Source organism: Budorcas taxicolor, chromosome 18, assembly GCF_023091745.1.
Source record: "Budorcas taxicolor isolate Tak-1 chromosome 18, Takin1.1, whole genome shotgun sequence".
NCBI lineage: Eukaryota > Metazoa > Chordata > Mammalia > Artiodactyla > Bovidae > Budorcas > Budorcas taxicolor.
This window is the reverse complement of record NC_068927.1, coordinates 15,467,060-15,486,236: the sequence shown is the minus strand read 5'-3', so window position 1 is coordinate 15,486,236 and position 19,177 is coordinate 15,467,060. Positions and strand designations below refer to the sequence as shown.

General features: G+C 64.1%; 1 protein-coding gene across 1 annotated transcript; it reads right to left on the bottom strand.

Moving 5' to 3' along the window:
• Positions 1–3,116: 3,116 nt before the first annotated feature.
• Positions 3,117–14,471, bottom strand: ZNF469 (zinc finger protein 469). Its single transcript, XM_052656925.1, has one exon. The coding sequence runs from the start codon at positions 14,469–14,471 to the stop codon at positions 3,117–3,119; it is 11,355 nt and encodes a 3,784-aa protein (XP_052512885.1).
• Positions 14,472–19,177: the final 4,706 nt, after the last annotated feature.

The window sequence follows — 19,177 nt, the reverse complement described above, 5'->3', positions numbered from 1 at the left end:
CCTACTCCTTGCCCCCTGCCTGGCAGCTCTCGGGGGCACTCTGGCTTCCTAGAGGGGGCGAGCCAGGCCCTTGGGGCCCAGGCAGAAGGGCCTGTGGGGGCCAGGCTCTGCCTCCTCGGGTCCTCAGGGAGCCGTGGCCCCTGAACAGGGTCTGTGCCCACCAAATCCTCTCCCACTCTGTCCGGCCCGCTCTCACAGCTCACATGGGGCCCTTCAGGACGCCCACCCTGGACCCCTCGCTCAGGCCGGTTCCCATAGATGTGCCCAGAATCAGTCAGATGTGTGGTTGTGTGTGGTTGTGTGTATGTATGTTGTTGTGTGTGTGGCTGTCTGTGGTTGTATGTGTGGTGTGTGTGTCTGTGGCTGTGTGTGTGGGTACTTGTGTATGGTTGTGTGTGGTTGTGGGTGTGTGGTTGTATGTGTGGCTGTCTGTGGTTGTATGTGTGGTTGTCTGCATGGGTGTCTGTCGTTCTATGTGTGTGGCTGTGTGTGTGGGTGCTTGTGTGTGGTTGTGTGTGGGTGGTTGTATGCGTGGCTGACTGTGGTTGCGTGAGGCCTGGGAACAGTGCACCCGTGTGTGCTGTGAGCGTGTCTCAGGCTGTCAGTGAAGACGAGGGTGCCCCGCGTACCTGTGACGTGTGCGTGTGTACCTGAGCTGCCCCGGCCTCGCTGAGCTGGCGAATGCTGCCACCTGCTGGCCAGGCTGCCACTGTCCACACACTGGGGCTCGCAGCCCCGCCATGGGCTCAGGACCCAGGAGGGAAGGTTCACTCATGTCCCGCCCCGAAGACTAGAGGTGAGGGGTCCCCGATGTCATGCGCCTCTGCACCCATGGGCACCTGACCGTGCAGAGCGCCAGGCTCACCCCTCCCCCACCAATCACAGCCTGTGGCAGGGCCTGGACGCCCCATCGTGCTTCCAGCGATGAGGAGGCCGGCCTGAGGCTGGCCGAGGCATGGCGAGCTGGGCAGGGGCACCCAGTGCTGCAGACCTGGCTGGCCCCACAAGGTGTCCACCACCAAGTCCCGGGATGGTGTTTCTCAAGTGCGGCTCTGAGCCCACTGATTCCACCCACTGCGGCCCCAACCCCCGGCTGGCACCCCTTGTCAGCTGTTGGTTTGTTCTGCAGCCCACAGAAGGTGTGTAAGTGCCAGACAGAGGAGGCAGCCTGCTGGGCAGGGGGCATCGATGAGAGGGGCTGAGGCTGAGGGCAAGGACCTGGGCAGGGTGTCCCTGGTGGATGGAAGTGCGGGGCCAGGGCCTGGTGGGACGAGGGGAGTGGTGGGATGGGTGGGGCTGTGGCAAGGTGGTCCCTGCACCATGTGCAGAACCTGTCTCCCTGTGGATGGCGCGGCTCCCCCCCCCCCCCCACTGTCCAGCAGGTGTGGTTGGGGGCCTGCTCTGAGAGATGCACCCCCACTCTGCCCCCACCAAGCCCAGGCAGCTGTCAGGGGCTGGACAGGGATCTGCTGCCCTCCAAGTACTTGTCCCTGACACAGTGGTCTCTGGAGGCATCTTCAGGACTCAGGGTCCCTAGGGGTCAGAGCCTGTAGTGGGGGAAGGTCTCTGGGTCTGGTGCCCCCTGCTGTCTCTGTTGCCCTCTGGTTCCCTAACCCAGAGGGCCCTGCAGCGCTGAGGCGTTATCTTCGCCGGGTTAACAGGTCTGGGACCTGGTGGGACCGCTGCACTGCCAGTAGGCTCTGCAGGGCCACGTGACCCTGGGGCAGGACAAGGGTGGCAGCTTGGCGGGGCAGCAGGGTGGGGCTGGCGGGAGGACAGAGGCCACGGCGGAGGCACCCTGTGACAACAGTGGGCATATATTTGACAGCACGGATTGCTACGGTTTTTACAGTACAACCTCAGAGCCCCCCCGGGTTTATTCATCAGCACTAAAGAGGCACTCTGAGTGGCACACACACCTTTTACAAAAAAAGGCAGTTTGGGCTTGATTTGGTCTCTTTCGAAATATCAAAATTAGAACTTTTGACATACACACTGTACCTAAGGTTAAAATGAAGAAACAGAACAAAACAAACCACAAACCTCAGAGACACCTAAGGACAGAAGGTAGCCTCTCCCCACCTCCTGCCCCCGTGAAAACACGATTCTGTAGAAAGGACATGTGTGCCGGCCCCTGGGTCGGGTCAGTGCGTGAGCCGGCCTTGAGGGTCCCATCTGGCTGCTCCGACCAACCATGGGGCTGGGGCTGCACGCAGGCGGCTGGGAGCCAGTCAGGGCTTCTTGGGCCGCTGGTGCCTCGGGCAGCCTGCATGACCCCTAGCACCTCTTGGTCCGACCCCATCCCCCAGGTAAAACAAATCAAGGAAGCCTATATTCACATTACATGAAAATAGCACCAGAAACTTCAGAGTAAAATTGCTCATACTTGCAGCAGAGAGCTCCGTGTAGGAGGCAGGCTCTAGAGAGGGCAACTACGGAGGCTGGGATGGAGGTGGTGGGGGTGGAGACAGAGGACCAGGAGTCAAGGTGCACTAGAGACCAGCTTTTCTGTCAGCAGCACAGACAGTGGCCGGCACAACCCTGTGGTCAGAGGCCTGTTGTGCTCTGTAGGGCTGGGCAGCTCAGAGATGGCTCTTTGGCCCCCATCTGATTTCTAGGGTCGCTTTGGAATTCCAGCAACAGCAGCAACGACACTATGATGGAGGCTGTCACCATCTGACCGGTGGCTGCCTCAACTTAACTCTTGTTAGATGACAAGGGTTGGGGGGCCCTGTGGAAACCTTCAAAGCGAGGGGTTCTGTGGCATACTGGGCCTTAACTGTGGGGCACATGGGGCTGAGGGGATGAGCCACTCTCTCCTTAACTTCTTGGTACTGGATAAATAGCTGCATGGCCTCAAAGAGGCTGCAGCTGGCCCAGCCCTCACCCTCACCTACCAGCTAGAAAGGGATTGCTGTCCACCCCAGGCTCTGCTCAAGGCATCAGAGTTGCAGCTCTAACACTAAAGTCGGAGCATTTTCACGGTACATCAGATGAATTAAGATGTGGCCACCAGGCAACTCTCAGATGACTGGAGCTCCTCCAAAAAGAACAGCGTCCCCCATTTGCGAGTTCGTCCCCAATCCCACTACCAGGCACTTGCTGGCTCCTATAAATTACTCAGAAGAGTCCTTTTTCAAAGGGATCTTGAAACTGGTTAGTCTCTGACCGAACAGCTGGCTGAGGAGGTGGCTCTGGGACTCAGCTGTGCGGCAGGCCTGGGGGTTAGGGGGTTCCACACTGTGGAGAGCCCCACCCTTCCTGGGGGCCCTGTGTAGAGGTCTTGTCTGGGGGAGGGCCTTGCTCAGCCCCTCCTTTCTGCATCTGAGGTCCCCGTGGGCATGGCTGGGCTCCCGCTTCTGTACCTCTGAGGGCTGAGGGAGCATCGAGCTGTTCTGGCTACTGGGCCTGAGCTTGGGCTTGGGCTTGGCGGGGATCACACGGCTGGGAGTTGCCTGCTTCCGGGGGGCCCGAGGGGGTTTTTCAGGGGCCGAGGGGCCTTTGCCCAGGCTCCCCACACCTTCGCTCCTGGCTGGCTCCGGGGCCCGGCCTTTTCTCTTCTTCTCACTGCTGTCTGTGTCCTCCCTGGGGCCCAGGCTCCCTCGCAGCCCCTGGCCACCAGCTTCCCTTGGCCCCTTGGGGTAGCCTTTGGCTAGGGCTCGAGGGAGCGCCTTGTCTGGGGCGGGGCCCTGGCCTGGGCAGTTGGGCTTGGCTGGGGTGGTGGCTGTCTCGCTTTGGAGCTGCCCACTGGCTGGTTGGGGCTGGCTGCCGCCCACTGCTTTGGTGCCCTGCCGGGGGCCTCCAGCACCCTGGGAGCCTGGCTTGGCTTTGAGGGCGGTGGGCTTCAGCCTCTCCTCAGTGCCACGGGGGGGTTCTCTGGGCACGGGGCTGGCTACCGCCTTCTTCAGTTGTCCTGGGATCTTGGGTGCTTTGTTGGGGGTGGATGAGCTTGACCTGTCCTTTGATAAACTCCCGCAGCCCCTAGGCTTGGGGGCACTGCCTCTGTGGGAGGGGCCCCCTGTTGCCCCTGCAGGCACCAAGAGACACGTGGATAGCTGCTTCTCCTTCCAGAGCAGAGAGGGGGCTTCTAGGTGATGGTCAGGGGCACATTTTCCAGGTGCACTTGGGGTCCTGTGTTTCCCTGAGAATGGGCCAGCTGCCCTCTTTTCTACCTCTTGGTCTGCGGTCCCCAGCCGGGGCAGAGAGCCTCCCAGCGGGAAAGCCTGCTGGAGGAGGTGCTCAGGGCTGCCTGGGGAGGCCTCATCCTCAGAGCTCTCCAGGGCCTGGTCCGGCTTGTGGCCATCTTTGTGACCAGCCGAGGCCGCTGGGAAAGGAGACAAGGATGGGGGCAGGAGCTCCTGGAGGCCTAGAGGGTCTATGGGCCTCTCTGCGGTCCCGGCCTGCCCGGCGGTGGTGCTGGGAGCTGCCTGTGGGCAGGGCTGGAGCAGGGCTGGGAGGGACCCCTCACTCGGGTTGGGGCTGCTGCTCTGGGACAGAGGCCCTTCCGCGCTGGACCTGGCGGGGCTGCTGGGAGCGGCCACCCTGCGCCGTTTGCTAGGCAGCGTGCCCTCTCGGGCCGAAGCCTTCCGCCCGGGGGCGCCGGGCCTCCTCACGCCGCGAAATGTGAAGGGCTGCTGCCCCTTCCTCCGGTGTTTGTCCATGTGCCGGTCGAACTGCTCCTTTTTGGCGAAGGTGTAGTTGCAGGAGCTGCAGACGAAGGACCGCTTGCTGATGTGCGTGACGTTGGCGCAGAGCTCGCAGGCGTACAGCGGCGTGTGCGCCAGCTCCAGCTCCCCGCTCAGCCCGTGCTCGCCGCCCAAGTGCGCGCGCAGCTCCTGGTGCTCCGAGTAGACGCGCGGGCACTGCGGGCACAGGTACACGCGCTGCGGGCTGTGCACCGCCAGGTGGCGCTGAAGCTTGAAGGGCTTGGGGAACCGCTTCCCGCAGTGGTGGCAGTCGCGGGCCGGGTCCTTGCAATCCTGGTGCACCGGGACGGCCGGGAGCTGGGGCTCGCCGTGGGGACGGGCTTCGGGGGACGCGCCGCCGGCCGGGGCGGGGCGCGCGCAGGCGGACGGGCTGCCCTGCGCCGAGACGCCGACCGCGTCGCAGCCGCGGCTGCGGGCCTGGGGCCTCGGCCGCTCCCTCGGGAACGCCTTCCCGGCTCCCGCGTCCGGCCCCGACGCCTCTGCGCAGCCCCCGCCTGCCTTGCCGGCGACGGAGCGCTTGCCCCGGCGGGATCTGGACGCCTGCCCCGCGATGCCGCTCAGGAAGTGCGTGACCACGCCGCCGCCGCCCTCCCAGCATGCGGGCAGGTCCCCCAGCGACCGCCGCGCCTGCCCCTTGCGGGCGAAGCGCACGGCGTGTTCCCGCAGGTGCTCGTTGTACATCCAGACGTCGGCCACCTCCCGCAAGCACATGCCGCAGGCCCACAGCCCCGCCTTGCTCTGCACGTGCTTCTCCAGCAGGTGCTCCCGGAGCAGCTCTCGGGAGCCGAACCTGCGCTCCACGCACATGTAGCAGGTGGGGGGCGGGGAGGGACTGTGGGCCAGCTTGTGCAGGTCCAGCTCGCCCAGGCCGTGGAAGCGCTGGAAGCACACCCTGCACTTGTAGGGCGCTCTCCTGGCCTTGGCACACTGGCCTTCGCCTGCGGCCCTTCTTGCTCCGTCCGCCTCCTCTGTCCTGCTCCGTGGGCCCTGGGAACCGGCCGTGGCCTTGCCATCCAAGAAGCTGGTGCTGGGGAGACCCACAGGGTCCTCACAGGGTCCCAGGAAGCATGGGTCCTGTATCTCCAGTTTGGTGCCCAGTGTGTCCAGGTCCGCAGCACTCCTGGGCACCCCGCAGTCGTAGTGTTCTCGCTCCAGGTTGGGAGGCTCAGGGCTTGCATCTCCTAGAGAAGAGGTGACCTCGTCCGCGGGGGCCTGAAGCTCCAGGCCTCGCCAAGCTGCCGGGACCATGTGTAGCTTGGGGATGTTTTCCGATGGGTGGTCCTCGGCGCAGCAGGGGTTAGTCTCCAGGTGGGGCTCTAGGGCCCACAGGCTGGGGCCTGGGGCCCAAGGGTCAATGCCGGGAACCTTGCTGTTGAGGAAGCCCTCCAGGAGGAAGGACTCAGGCAGATCGGTGGCCTCATCACCCCATGGGTCCTCGTGGGACAGGCAGAGCGAGCCAGAGTCGCTGAGGTCTGTGGGCAGGCGGGCAGAGGGCAGAGTGACACTGCCCCCTACGGGGCCATTGGGCTCCACCCGGGGTGGGGGCTTCGACTTTTTACAGCGCTTCCCATAGACACGGGGGTTCTTCTTCCGAGCCAAGCGGTCTCCCAGGGGGAAGAGCTGGGAGAAAGAGGCCTCATCATCCAACAAGCTCAGAGGGTCCCCGTGCTCCGGGCTGGGAGGTTTAGGAGCCGTGCCCTCCTGCTCTGGGACCCCCTCTGCTGGGCTGTGTGGGGGGGCCTGGGAGCAAGGACTGCTGATGGTGCCACCTGCTTCAGAACCACGAGTCTCAGGGGGGCCCCGGGGGCCCCAGGGGGGCCCGTGCTCCTCCCAGACACTGTGCCCTGATCTGCTGTCAGCCTCTCTGCTGTTCCCTGCAGGCTTAGGCCCAGTCATCCTCAGTGGCTCTTCACAGATGACAGATGTCCTGGTCTCTCTGGGTCCCCCACACCCTCTTGCCAGAGCTGCCTTCTGCTCCCCTGGCCCTTCCCCTGGAGGCGCTCCCTCCGCCATCCTTGGACAGGCCACCCAGTCCCCAGGTGGCTTCTGTGCAGGTGTCTCCTCCGGGTCCGTGGCTGCGGGAGGCAACTCCGTGGCCTTGGTCTCTTGCTCTGTCTTGGGTGAGAGACGGCAGCAGTTGGCAGCGGAGGTGGATGGACTCCAGCAGCTTCTGTCTGCAGTCACATCAGCAGGGACCTGGGGATTGCTCTCCTCCCGGAACCTTCTCACTCTGGGCTTCCTCACTTTCTTGTTAGATTTCCCCTCTGACTCGCTGGGGAAATCTGTGGGTGGTCTGCCGCGCCTCTGGCTCCCACCTTTCTCTGCCTGTTTGGGTCGGAGCTCTTCCCTCCCCAGCCGGTCCTGTTTCCTAGGCTCTGTAGGCCTCACGTCCACCCCTTGCCTGATTGTATCTGGGGCGTGTGGCTCCCAGCTTGGGGGACAGCCTGGAGCTCCCAGAAGGCTGAGCCCCTTGGATATCTCGGGACCCAGGGCATCCTTAGGAGCTGTAGAGCCACAAACAGGGGGCGGCTCCCCAGCCTGGCTGGGGTCTCCCACCAAGCGCCCAGGTTCCTCCTTCCCCAGTGCTCCGCGACTCTCCTTCCCGGGGCGCTGGCACGTCTGGGGAGCAGGTGAAGGCGCTGGGCTTGGCTGGGACGCAGCACCCTTGTGCAGCCCATGCTTCCTGGCTCGGTGGCGGCTCAGGCCCGGCCCGGAGCGGAAGGAAGCTGAGCAGACCTCGCAGGTCACCGGCCGCCCGCTGGGGGCTCCGCCCTTCCAGTGGCCATTCTCAGTGAACACCGGCTTCTTTTTAAAGCCACGTGGCTTCTGTCTGAGGTCCTGGGGACTGAGGGCATTTGCCTGGGGTCTCTGGTGGAGGGCACTTTGGGGGAAGTGGGCTCTGGAGTCACTGGTTGTGCTGCCTGGGCAGAGCTCTGTGGGAGGACAGGTCACTGGTACACCCCTGGCGCCAGCCTCGGACGCCTTGGTAATGGCAGGGGGCCTGGCCCCAGGCGTCTCCAGGCTCTCCTGTCCTTGGAAGCTGGCCAGAGCCTTGCCTTCTTGGCAAGTGTGGGGATCTGGCCACATGGCCCCACGTGTGGAAGGGTCAGTGGGCACAGTGGTGACACCCTGGCCTTCCCTGTTGCCTAGGGTTTCGGAGGAGGAGCCTGTGGGCACCCCATCTGGGTGGGTGATGGGCAGAACTCCCCTGGGGTCTGGCCACTCAGCCCTGGGACCTCTGAGTGCCCCCACGCCATCTGTGGTGGGGACACTGGGCAGGGCAGCAGCCTTGACAGTCATTCCCGGGGTGCTGACTGTCATTGGGTGGGGAGGGGTGGCATGGGCAGGGGAGTCCCCTGGCCTTTCTTTTCTGGAAGCTTCTAGGGTTTTTGACACATGACCTCCAAGGCGGGCCCCTCCGTGGGCAGCACTGACGACACTGACGAAGCTGGGCTCCGTGGGAGGGTCTTCCAGGGGGCTGCCGTCCCCTAGGAGAGGGTGGTGAGCTGGGCTTTCCTTGAGGCCACGGCGGCTTGTCTTCAAAGAGGGGGACACTGCCAGGGGTGCCGCAGTGCCTGTGGGTGCTGGGCTGCGCTCGGCCCCTTCTGGAGGTGTCCAGGTGGGAGAAGCGGCCGACAGAAGCTGAGAGCTGGCAGCCCCACCGTGGGGTGGAGATGCTGGGAGCAGTTCCCGGAGCTCCCCTGAAGGTGCCGTGGGAGGGCCTTCCTGGTGTAGGGGCTTGAGGCCACCGGGATCAGAAGGGGCTGCAGAGGTGGACAAGCGGGTGTGGCTGGCCAGGTTCCTGGTGGGCGGCTCTGGGCTTTCCCCAGCGAACAGCAGATGCTTCCTAAGGCCTGGGCCAGCTGCCACTGCCTCCAGAGTCCAGTCCCTGGGCCTGTCTGGGGTGTGGGCTGCCACTAAGGCTGGGACTGCAGAGTCTGCCTCAGAGGAGGTGGGGCTTGGGGTGGCCTGTGCCTCGTTGCAAAGGCCCATGGCCACCCTGCTTCCCTGGAGCTGTGCCCCCGGCTGGTCTGCAGCCCCGACCAGCCCGGCCCGTGTGGTTTCAGGGTCGGCGCTGGCCATGGTGCAGCTGTCCGGTCTCCCTGGCCTCCCTCGGTCACCTGGCTTCAGGTGGCCAGCTTTGGCTTGGCCCCTGGGCTTCCTGGCCTGGCCATGTGTGCCTGCATGTCCATCTTCGTCTGGCTCCAGCTGACGTCCGGCCACAGTGGTCATCTGCACATCTCCCAGGGAGCCCAGGGCAGGGCTGTGGGCCATTGTCTCTCCTTCCTTGCCATCGCCTCCCAGATCTGAGGGGTTGCTGTGCAGAGGGCTCTGGGCATCAGCAGTGGGGGTCACCCTTGAGCCCCGGGCATCATCTCCCCTCTCAGCTGCTCTGGCCACCAGGAGCTGCAGCTGATGAAGTGGGCTGGAGGCTGGGTTCTGGAGTCTCCTGCCCAGGCTGGGGTTGGGTGTGGAGGCACAACTTGGAGAGACTCCCACTGGCACAAACTCCTCCTTGCCCTCAGGGCCAGGCCCAGCCGCAACAGGGGGCAGGAGCTCTGTTCCTCCTGGCTCACCTGTGCTGCTCACAGAGTGTCCCCTGGGGGCGCTGCTATGAATGGCGGCAGAAGGTGGGATGGCGCCCAGAGGCAGAAGCTCGGCACCCTGAAATGCCAAGCCAGGCGCTAGATGGGCAGTGGGGCTGCTGAATGCCTCCAGCTTCAGAGGATCTTGACAGGGCCCAGGTGCCTTGCAGGGTCCCGGGGAAAGCCCCCCTCTCGGTGGGCGGGGAAGGAGCAGCAGGAGGCCTTGGCCATGTTGTGTTCCAGGGGCCCCATGACCCTTAGGAAGCGAAGGTTCCAGGCTTGGGCTGCACTTTGCTAAACACCCCACATCTGACACGGGGTCCGGTATGCAGACTTCCCTGGGGAGACTTGTCTTTGGGACTCTGGCTTTCTGCACTGATTGGAAACTGAGGCTGGCCCCCATGGGGCTGGAAGGACCCCCAGGAACCATGTCCTTGTGGGTGCTGGGGGCCAAGGGTGAGGGCCACTCCTCCTGGGGGCTTGCCAGGGCGTCCCCCGTGGTGTCTGCCCCCTCCCCGTGTGGACGTGGCTCCTGGGGGGCAGTGGTGCTGGCCCTGCACGGCTCTCCTGGGGCCCTCTGCGGGCCTCTGCTCTGCAGCTGACTCTCCAGTTCCGTGACCAGCCGTTTGATCTCCAGCTCCTCCTCGGATGGGTCGCTGGTACTGGCGGTGCTACACTCGACAGCCCTGGTGGGCAGAGCGCTGAGGCTGGCAGCCACGGGCCCTTGAGTGGGACGCTGCTGACTGAGAGTCTTTTCCGCTGAGAGGCCGGGAAAAAGGTCTGGATGGCCAGGCGGCACCGGGGACACTTCGTCCAGCAGGGACCAGCCCCTTTCAGGCAGAAACGAGGGGTACGGTGGGTCTAGCTGGGGTTTCCTCGGGGGAAGAGCAGCACACGCACGCAGCACAGGGGTGTCCCCATGCCCAGAGAGGCTGCCATAGGTCGGCGGGTCGAAGTTATCCCTGGGCAGCCCCAAGGGGAGGGGCGTGGGCTCCAAGGCCAGTGCCGATTGGCCTCTGCCTGGGTCTGTGATGCCTGTGTAGGGTGGGCTCCTGGGCGGCTTTGGCTCTGGGGAACTGGCATTGTGGTCATCCTGGTGGAGGTGTGCCCTAATGGCCAGTGGGCTGTCTAGGGCTGAGGACCGGGAGCCGAGGTCTTCATGGAAACAGCTGGCCAGGTCTTTGGGTCCAAGGAACAGCTCACTGCGGGGCCTACTGTAGGGCTGAGGCCCCTTTCTGGCAGTTGGAGCCTCCATGGGGTCTCCAAGACCAGGGGTCTTCACAAAGAGAGTGCTGGGGTCTGAGTGGACCGTATGGACAGCATTAGCAACAGGCACCAGTGATTCTCCGGATGGAGAGGCAGGTGGGCCCTCTCTGTCCTGGGAGGCGACTGGCTCCGAGCACCGACGTGCACCCAATGTGGGTGAGCTTGCGAGGGGCAGCACTGTGTCCTCCCCGTGCAGCTGTGGTCGCTCTGGGGCTGAGGGGCAGGGGCCACCTCCCCTGCAGGGAGCTGGAGAGGAGCCTGGAGCCTCCTTGTGAAGTTCCGTGGCATCAGGGGGAAGGTCGTCAGCGATTTCAGGGGTCTCAGTGTCTTGAGGGAAGCCTGGAGGTGGATGGCTCTCCGCTAGGATCTCGGTGCCGGTGAGATCCTGCAGGAGATGCTGGGGGCCTTTCTCCTCTGGGTCCACTCCAGCCTTTGGGCCGTGCAATGGGCCCTGGGCCCTGGGACTCTGGCTGGGGCCTGGCCCAGGCCTGCCCGGCTCCTCGGGGCCCGGGTAGCCCCTGGACCTCGCAGCCTCCTGCTTCACCACCTTCCTGGGTTTCTGCTGCTGCCCGTCCTCTCTGGGGCCTGGGGTCAAGTCCACTTCCTTCCTCTTCTCACCCCGGCGCCATCGCCGGCCGCTGGGGCGGGGCCGGCCTCTGAAGCGGGAGCCAGGGGGCCGTGGTCCGTCCTCCTCCTCAGACTCGGAGGCGGCGGTGCAGTCGTAGTGCTGGGGCCCGCCGTCTGCGGCGCCGGGGGCTGGGGCCGGGCCCCGCCCGCCAGCCCGGTTCTTCTGCTGCACGATCTTGTGGATGAGCTCCTTGCTCCAGGTGCCGCCCCGCGCCCGCCTCCGCCTGCAGTCCTGGCCGGGGGACAGCCGGAGGCGCCGGGAGCTCCTGGTCTCCACCAGCGGGGCCCGGCCCCCGGGGTCCGTGTGGCTCTTGGGGGCCTGAGTTCTGAGAGCCCGCGGGCGGGCCTCAGCCCGGCCTTTCCTCCGTGGCCTCAGGCGGGCGGCCCTGGAGCCCCTGCCAGGCCTCTTGGTGGTGTTAACCGTGTCCAGCTCTTTCCGGAACAACTTGAACCGCTTTCCTCTCCTCTGCTGGCCAGCCAGGCTGGCCTCATCTGTCTCTGCAGGAGCTGGGCCCAGGGAGCGGGTTTTGGGCCTGGGGCCGGCCGGGTTGCCTCCATCCCCGGGCTGGCGGGGCTGGGTCTCCAGCGGGACATCCACTACTGGGAGCAGGGCTGGGGCTGGGGCTTTGTTCTCTGGTGTTGCCCCCAGTCTGGCCTTGGGGGGCTGCCCAGCAGCGGGGCCCTTGGGGCCGGAAGGTTCCTCGTCGGTGAAGACGTCAATGAAGCTGCTGTCGATCTCGGGGCTGTCGGACTGGTCCTCCAGGCCGTTGAGCGCCTCTGTGATGAGGCTGTCCAGCTTGGCAGCGTCCTCCAGGTCCAGGTCCCCTGTGGGGAGTGGGAAGGGGGTGGCGGTGGGGCCGGGCAGGAAGCTCGTCCGCAGGGGATCGTCTCTGCCATCCGGCCGGAGGTCTCCGCCCAGCAGGAAGGGAGCTGTCCTGGTGTGGCTGAGCGGGCTCGGGGTCCTGCCGGCTGGCACTCTGGGGGGCGCGGGGAGCCCCGGGGGCTGCTGGTGGCTGTCCTGGGCCCTGGCTGGCAGCAGGCCGCAGAACTGCCGGTGGCCCAGGAAGGCGGCCAGGCTGCTGTAGTTCCGGTCACACTGCCTGCAGGTGAGCAGCACGTCCAGCTGGTCCAGGTTGGCGCTGCTGAGGGGGAAGTGGTGGGCGGAGTACGGGGGCGGCCCCTGGGGGAAGCCCTCCAGGCCTGCACTGCCCGCCTGGAGCCCCGAGCTGGGGAATGGGGTCTCCTCCAGCCCCTCTGTGGGGAAAGGGAAGGTCTTGGCTGGCTCTGGCTGGTAGTGGATGGGGAGGCTGTGTGAGGGCTCGGGGGACGGGAAGGGGCTGCCAGCCTCCTGTGGGTGAGGGGCTGGGTGGAAGAAGGCAGAGGGCACGAGCGGCCCGGGCACCTGGCTCTCGTCTGAGCTGGGGTTGGCTGGGCTGCTGGACAGTGGGGAGAGTGACGAGCAGGTGCTGCTGGCAGTGTGGGTGGCTGGCGAGGGCAGGGGGGACTCACTGGGGGAGGCTCCCACCACCCTGGGCAGGGGCAGGCCAGGGGGTCCCCGGGTTGAGGCCTGGGGCTGGGCTGCCCCAAAGAACAGGGGCTGGGCTCCTGGGTCCTTCAGCCCATTGTAGGCAAACAGGCCAGGGGAGCCACTGCCGTGCTGGCCCGGGCTGTTTCTCAGGACGGCCAGCTTCTCACCCGGCCCGGGAGTCTTGCCCACAGCACCCAGGGCTCCCTGGCTGCCCCCCTGCCACTCGGGGGCCCCCGGGGGGAAGGGCAGCCGGTTCAGCATCTCCATTTGGTGGGGGCCGGGCCCGGCGGCCGGGAGCACCTGGGGCCAGGGCAGCGGGGGGCTCTGGGGCAGGCTGAGCCGCTGGCCTGGGCTGGGCTGGGCTTCGAAGAATGTGGTGGCTGGGGGACCCAGGGGAGGTGGAGGGTAAGGGGCTGGGGCGGGGTCCCACAGCGGGGGCAGTCTGGCAGTGGGGGGCCCTGAGGCGGCCAGCTCTGTGTCCCGAGGCCCTGGGCTGGTGCCCACCCCGCTGGCTCCAGGGCTTCCATAGGCCTGCCCGGGAAACTGCCTCTGGGACAGGGAGTTTGGGGGCCCCCTGGGGCTCCCCAGCCCTTCGTGGGCCGAAGGAGGTCTCTCAGGGAGCACTTTGGTCATGTTCTCGTGCAAACCATCCTGGAAGGTGGCTGCGCTCTCCGAGAAGGGCTTGGGGGCTGGGGGAGCAGTACTAGGGGGAGGGGGCACACCGCCAAGGTCGCTGGGGGCCTCGAGGCTGCCGGGTCGGCTGGAGTAGCAGGGCGGGGGCGGGGGGACCGGGCGGGCAGGCAGGGGGTAGGCTGGGCCCGTGCCCACCGCCTCCGGCCATGCCCCCCGAGGCTGGTGGAAGGCAAGCACCAGCGCCCGTTCAGGGTACTTGGGCCCAGCCATGTCCTCTGGGAAGGGTCTCCGGCTGGCCCCGTGCAGCTCCGGGAAGGGGTACTGAAAGGCCGCTGCCCCAGGGCTGCCGCCTTCGGAAAAGGGCTCCGGCTCAGTGGGGGGGACCCCAAAACTAGCACCTGGGAAGCTGTTCTCAGCTGGGGGAGGCCAGGCGTCGGCCCCACTGGCCTGGAATTCCAGGTAGGAGGCCGGCCGACAGGGGCTAGTGCCCCTGCTCTGGGGGGCCCTGAGGGGCGGGGGCCCCGGGGTGGCACTCGGTGAGGTATAGTTGGTGGAGGTAAAGCTGGAGGGGGTCTCCTGGAAGCACTTCTGGAAGCTGAGCTCCTCTGGGGCAGGGGAGGCCTCGGTCCTGGGATGGCCAGGCCTGAGACCGGCTCTGGTCCCTTGGCTTGGGGGCGCTTCTGCGTCTAGGGGCTGGAGGGCCTCGGGCTGCAGGCTCTCAGGGGTCTTCCCATCCAGGGTGGGTTTGGGCCTTGTGCTGGCGATGCTCAGACTGTAGAGCTGCTGGGGGCTGCCGGCCACCCTGCCTGCCCGCCGGACATGAGCCTGCATGAGGTTGCTTCCCGCTGGGGTTTGGGGGCTACTGCCCTTGCTGGGGACGCTGCTCAGGGCCTGCACTCTGGGGAGAGGGGCCTCGGCCACCCCTTTCCCAGCCTGCTGCGCCTGGGTCTTGGGGTCATCCATGGCCTGGGCCCTGCTGCCCATGGCCTTGGTGGTCCTGTTGGCCAGGGCACTGATCTCTCCGGGGGGCCGCAGGGGGCCCCCTGTGCCACTGGCCCCCGGGCAGGGCTGCAGGTCTCCAGTCATGGTTGGGGGTGGCGCTCCGAGGGGCTGCTCCCCAGGCATGGCCCCTCCGTCCTGGGCGCTAGGAGGATGCTGTGGTCCGAGGAGGGCCGCAGAAAGCGGGCTGGGCGGCCATCGTGGCCCCTCGAGGAGCCCTGGAGAAGCCTGCTTGCATGGTCCTGACTGGAGCCTGCAAGGAAAGGACAGAGTGAGTGGGGGACAGTGAGCTCTGTGGCTCTCCTGGTGGTGTGGCAGGCTGGAGCAGAAGTGGTGGGCACACAGCCTTCCCTTTTAGTAGTGGTGGCTTGGCTCTGATGGTCCCTCAAGAGGTGAGGGAAAATGAGCTCCTGCTAGACTGAGGAGAGGGCTTAGTTGGTGGGGGTGGGCTGGAGGTGGGGAGGAAGAAGGAAAAGAGAGCGAATGCTGCTGGGGGCTAGATGTGTGTGAAGACCCTGGCCACCCCCGAGCAGCCCTGCTGGGCGCCAGCCAGGCCCTGAGCAGGAAGGCCCCATGTGGCACGTGGCTCCCAGACCTGCAGAGGCCCCACGGTGGGGGTAACGGGCACCAGATGCCATGGTGGACAGCCCAGGAAGGACAGAGGGCGCGTCTGGACGAGGCTCCCCTCTGCTGCCCCTGCAGCGGACACCCAGCCTCTGGAAGGTGATGGCTCCTTTTCCTGGGCCCTGAGTTGACCTGCTGTTTGGGGCAAATGTGTCTGCCGTGTGCTCATGACCCTCACACGAAGCTCAGTATGAGGTACCAAGAGACACTTGGTAATTATGAGTTTAATCCACAGGCCTCTGGAGAAAAGCCCCATCCCCAACACTGAGCTTCTGGAGTGCAGGGAGACGCTGTGTGAAGGGAGCCCCAGGCCCCCTTCTTGTCTCTGTGACCCCATGACCCCACTCCCACCCCAGCGGCTCTGGGTGTCTCATTCTCAGAGGAAGCCTGGGGCTGGCTGGCTGCCTCACTTATTTCCTTGGCTTTCTTGGGGCAGTCCAGGGAGGTCAGCCACCAGCTCTGAGGTTAGGGCAGGGACTCCTCGACTCAGAGGGTATGGTCCAGGTGCTGGACAGCAGAGGGCATCATGTCGCCCACTCTGCCCCTTCCCCAGCCAGGCCAGTCCTGCCTACTGAGGAAGCCCTCCCTCCGAGGTGGAGGCCTCCCCGCTGCTCTGGGCTGCATTGCCCCAGGTGAGTCCTCAGTTCCCCTTCCAAGGGCTCCAAGGGCTGAGAGCCCATGGGGGCAGGGCTCCTGGGTGCCGTGTGCTGAACAGATAATGATGGCAGAACAGAGCCCTGAGCTTCTATGGGCCCTGCTGTGGGCCAGGGCACGGAGTGCTTCCCATCACTCCTCTCATCCTCTCACTGGCTCGAGAGATCAGAGCGTTATCATCACCCCTGATTTATGGGTAAGAGGCACTGCCCGAGTGAGCGAGCAAGATGGAAGCAGATGGGGCAGTGGGGCAGGTGGGGGCTGAGCCAGGCAGCTCCGGTGTCCACGCTGGCCATCCCCTCTACCTACCTGGGAGTCGGCCCTCAGCTGGGTTGCTGCGCAGCTTCCTTGTGGGTGGGGATTTCTTGGCTGCAAAGAAAATGGGGAGTATGTCAGCATCGCTCTAGTGCTTGGCTGGGGACCGAGAGCCCCAGGGGAAGCTGGCGAGGGAGCATGGAGACTGCAGAGCCCCTGGAAAGCCACTGAGGACAGGGCCGTGGGAAGCTGGGTGAGCTCGGGGACCCCCTACCTTGGTGGGGCAGGGGTAGGGCTGGGCTTCAGGGCTAGGGTCAGCTGATGGCCTTCGCACTGGGTTAAGAGTGATTTTACGTTCTTTATCGTGGTATTTCATGTGCATAGATCTCAGGTTCCTGTGGTTTGAAAGTCTGAAGTGAGAGGTCTTCACAATGCCCCCATCTCCACCCCCAGCCCACGGATGCTCTTTCCCTGCCTTGCTGGGTCAGCATAGGAAGCAGCTTCTTGTGTTTCTTTCCAGAGTTTCTTGATGCCAATACCAGCAAATGTAAATAAATATTTCCATCTCTCTCCTTTCTTCAACAAGATAGTCCACTGCACGCACTGTGCCTCACTTTTTGCATTTAACAGTGAACCTTGGTGGTACCTCCACAGCACCCCATAGAGCAACTCCTGGTTGATATCTGTCTATCCACCTTTCCACCAACACATGGCTACAGAACATTCTGTGGAACAGCTACGCCTACACCCAGACCCTTCTGGGTGGACGGATGCTGGGTTGCCCTCTCTGGGCCTTTATAAGTAGTAGAGCAATGAACACGTATAAGGAGACCAGGAGAACAAACCCAAAGAAAAAACAGCTCGGTCAAGGGCAAATGCACTTGTGATCTAAAGACACTGTCAGGTAACCACTGTTGTGGTTTCAACATTTGGCCACAAATGCTTTGATCCTTCACCCTCCAAAAGGTGGAGCCCAAGTCCCTCCCCTTCAACAGGGGCTGGACGTGGCGACTGGCGGCCGATGAAAAGAATACCTGCCCAAATTCCGGACCCACAGAAACCCTTAGATTTCAAGCTGCTGTCAGTCATACAGCATTAGGGAACTACTAGGACAACTCTTGGTGGTTGTGCTGACGTGCATCCCCCCCAGTGAGATGTAGAGAACCCTGAGATGTGGAGGTTTCTGGGATCACAGGGTGGAAAGCGTACCCTTGCCTGGAGTGGGGCAGGCCAAGTCCTGGGGAGGGCCTACAGGAGGCAGCTTCCCATTCACTCACTCACTCATTGATTCATTCAGCCACTCATTGATTCATTCATTCACTCATTGATTCATTCAGCCACTCATTGATTCATTCATTCACTCATTGATTCATTCAGTCACCCATTCATTCATTCAGTCACTCATTCACTCATTCATTCAGTTACTCATTCATTCATTCACTCATTCATATTCAGTCATTCATTCACTCTCATTCATTCATTCAGTCAGTCAGTCACTCATTCATTCATTCAGTCACTCATTCATTCATTCACTCACTCATTCATTGATTCATTCATTCTCTCACTCCTGCATTCATTCAGAGGTCAGACACTAGGTCAGGCGTCTGTCACATGGTGGTGAGTGACTGACTCTGCTGTGAAACGTCAACAGGAACCACAGAGGAGGAAACTGAGGCTCAGAGAGGTCATGTGACTTGTCCAAGTCTCACAGCATGCAGTGAACATGGGGCAGTGTGAGGCAGGCCTCCGGGGACTGTGCTTGCCCTGTGCAGGACCGAGTGGCTCTGCACTTCGGCCCCACCTCAGGGCCCCTCTCTTCCTGAGGTGGCCCTGCCTCCACGTGCGGACCTGTGGGCAGAGCTAATGGGCCCCACATTCTGCCTGCAGCACTCAGGGCACCCCAGACTGGCTGCCCCTTCAAGGACTTGACGGCCCGTCCTGGGTGCTCAGAACAGTGGGGCAGGCAGGGGGCAGTGTATACCCGATCTTGGGTTCCCATCCCTGCCCAGGCTCTTGGCAAAGGCCCCTGGTTCTGGCTGGTGTGGGTTTCAGCAGGCCTGGGGCCCCTTTGAAGTGGGGAGATCCAATCCCCCAGACCCTGGCCTGCCCCCGGGAACTCCAGGAGTGCAGGCGTCTCCTTTTCACTCAGAAACACCACCTGGCCCCAGCCTCTGGGTAACTCAAGCCCACGGTGGTGCTGGCTGGCTCCAGCTGGGTGTGGGTGGCAGCTCCTGGTGAGGGGTGTCCCGCTGCAACCCTGGGCCCCTGCCCTCCGTTCCCCCCTCCCCATGGACCCCAGGCCCCAGCAGGGAGTCCAGGCTCTGCTCCTGACCCTCTGCCTTCAGCTCTCCTTTCCACCTGCCCTGTTTCAGCTGTGGCCTCTCGTCCTTGATCTTGGCCCTCCTGTCCACTCCCGCCCACTCCCCCAGACCCCCTCAGGCCTTTGTCTAAGCAGTGCCCCTGCCCGGATGCCCCCGCCTCCTCCCTCACCTTTCCGATTCCTACTCACTTCTAAAGGGAGACCTTTGGCAGGGGGGTCAGCTGGGCCTGGATTTGAATCCTGGCTGTAGCACTTCTGGCTATAAAATGGGGTGATCACAGCTCTGGCCTCAAAGGCTTGTGGCTGGGAGGCTGGACAGAACCGCACACACTAAGCCCGCAGACGCTGGCTCTGAATGAAGTCACTGCTCCTCCAGGCTTCTCTCTAGCCTGCCTCTTCTGAGAAGCGCTTTCAGTTATGTGTGTGTCCACTGGTGAAGCAGGAATGATTTTGGGAGCCCTCGCTGGGGGGCTGTCCGCCAATACTGGGTGTCTAGGCAGCTCAGCACAGATGGCCCTGCTGGGTCAGAGCTCTGCGCCCCAGCTCCCCTCCCCAAGCACCCTCAGGCTCCCTGGGCCCTCCAGACTCAGTTTCGAGGGGCTGGGGCTGCTGATCCCTCAGGCCGCCTGGGCTCCCATCTTCTGTGACCCGGGACCTCTGGCTGGCAGTGGACCTGGCTGAGGCCCTGCGGCCTCCTGGTCTCCTGCTGCCGGCCTGCCCAGAGGTGGGCATGTTTAACTCCCCTGTTAGGATGTTTCTCTCCTCGGGGTGGGGCTGCACCTCTTAAACAGGCAGGAACCCGGCCTCTTCTGGTTTCCACCTGCGAGGGGCAAGGCCCACTGTGAGGTGGGGTAGAGGCATCTGCCCTTTCATCCTCTTGTCCTGTCCTGTGTCCCTGGCCCCCAGTGCCCTTGGGAAGCGGTCAGCATTGGATGAGTTGTGAGGGTAGGCTGCACGCTTGCTCCATCCTGGCCTTGGC

What these genes read in the sequence shown, in the direction of transcription:
- ZNF469 (XM_052656925.1), bottom strand. Translation starts at nt 14,471, where the DNA reads ATGCCTGGGGAGCAGCCCCTCGGAGCGCCACCCCCAACCATGACTGGA.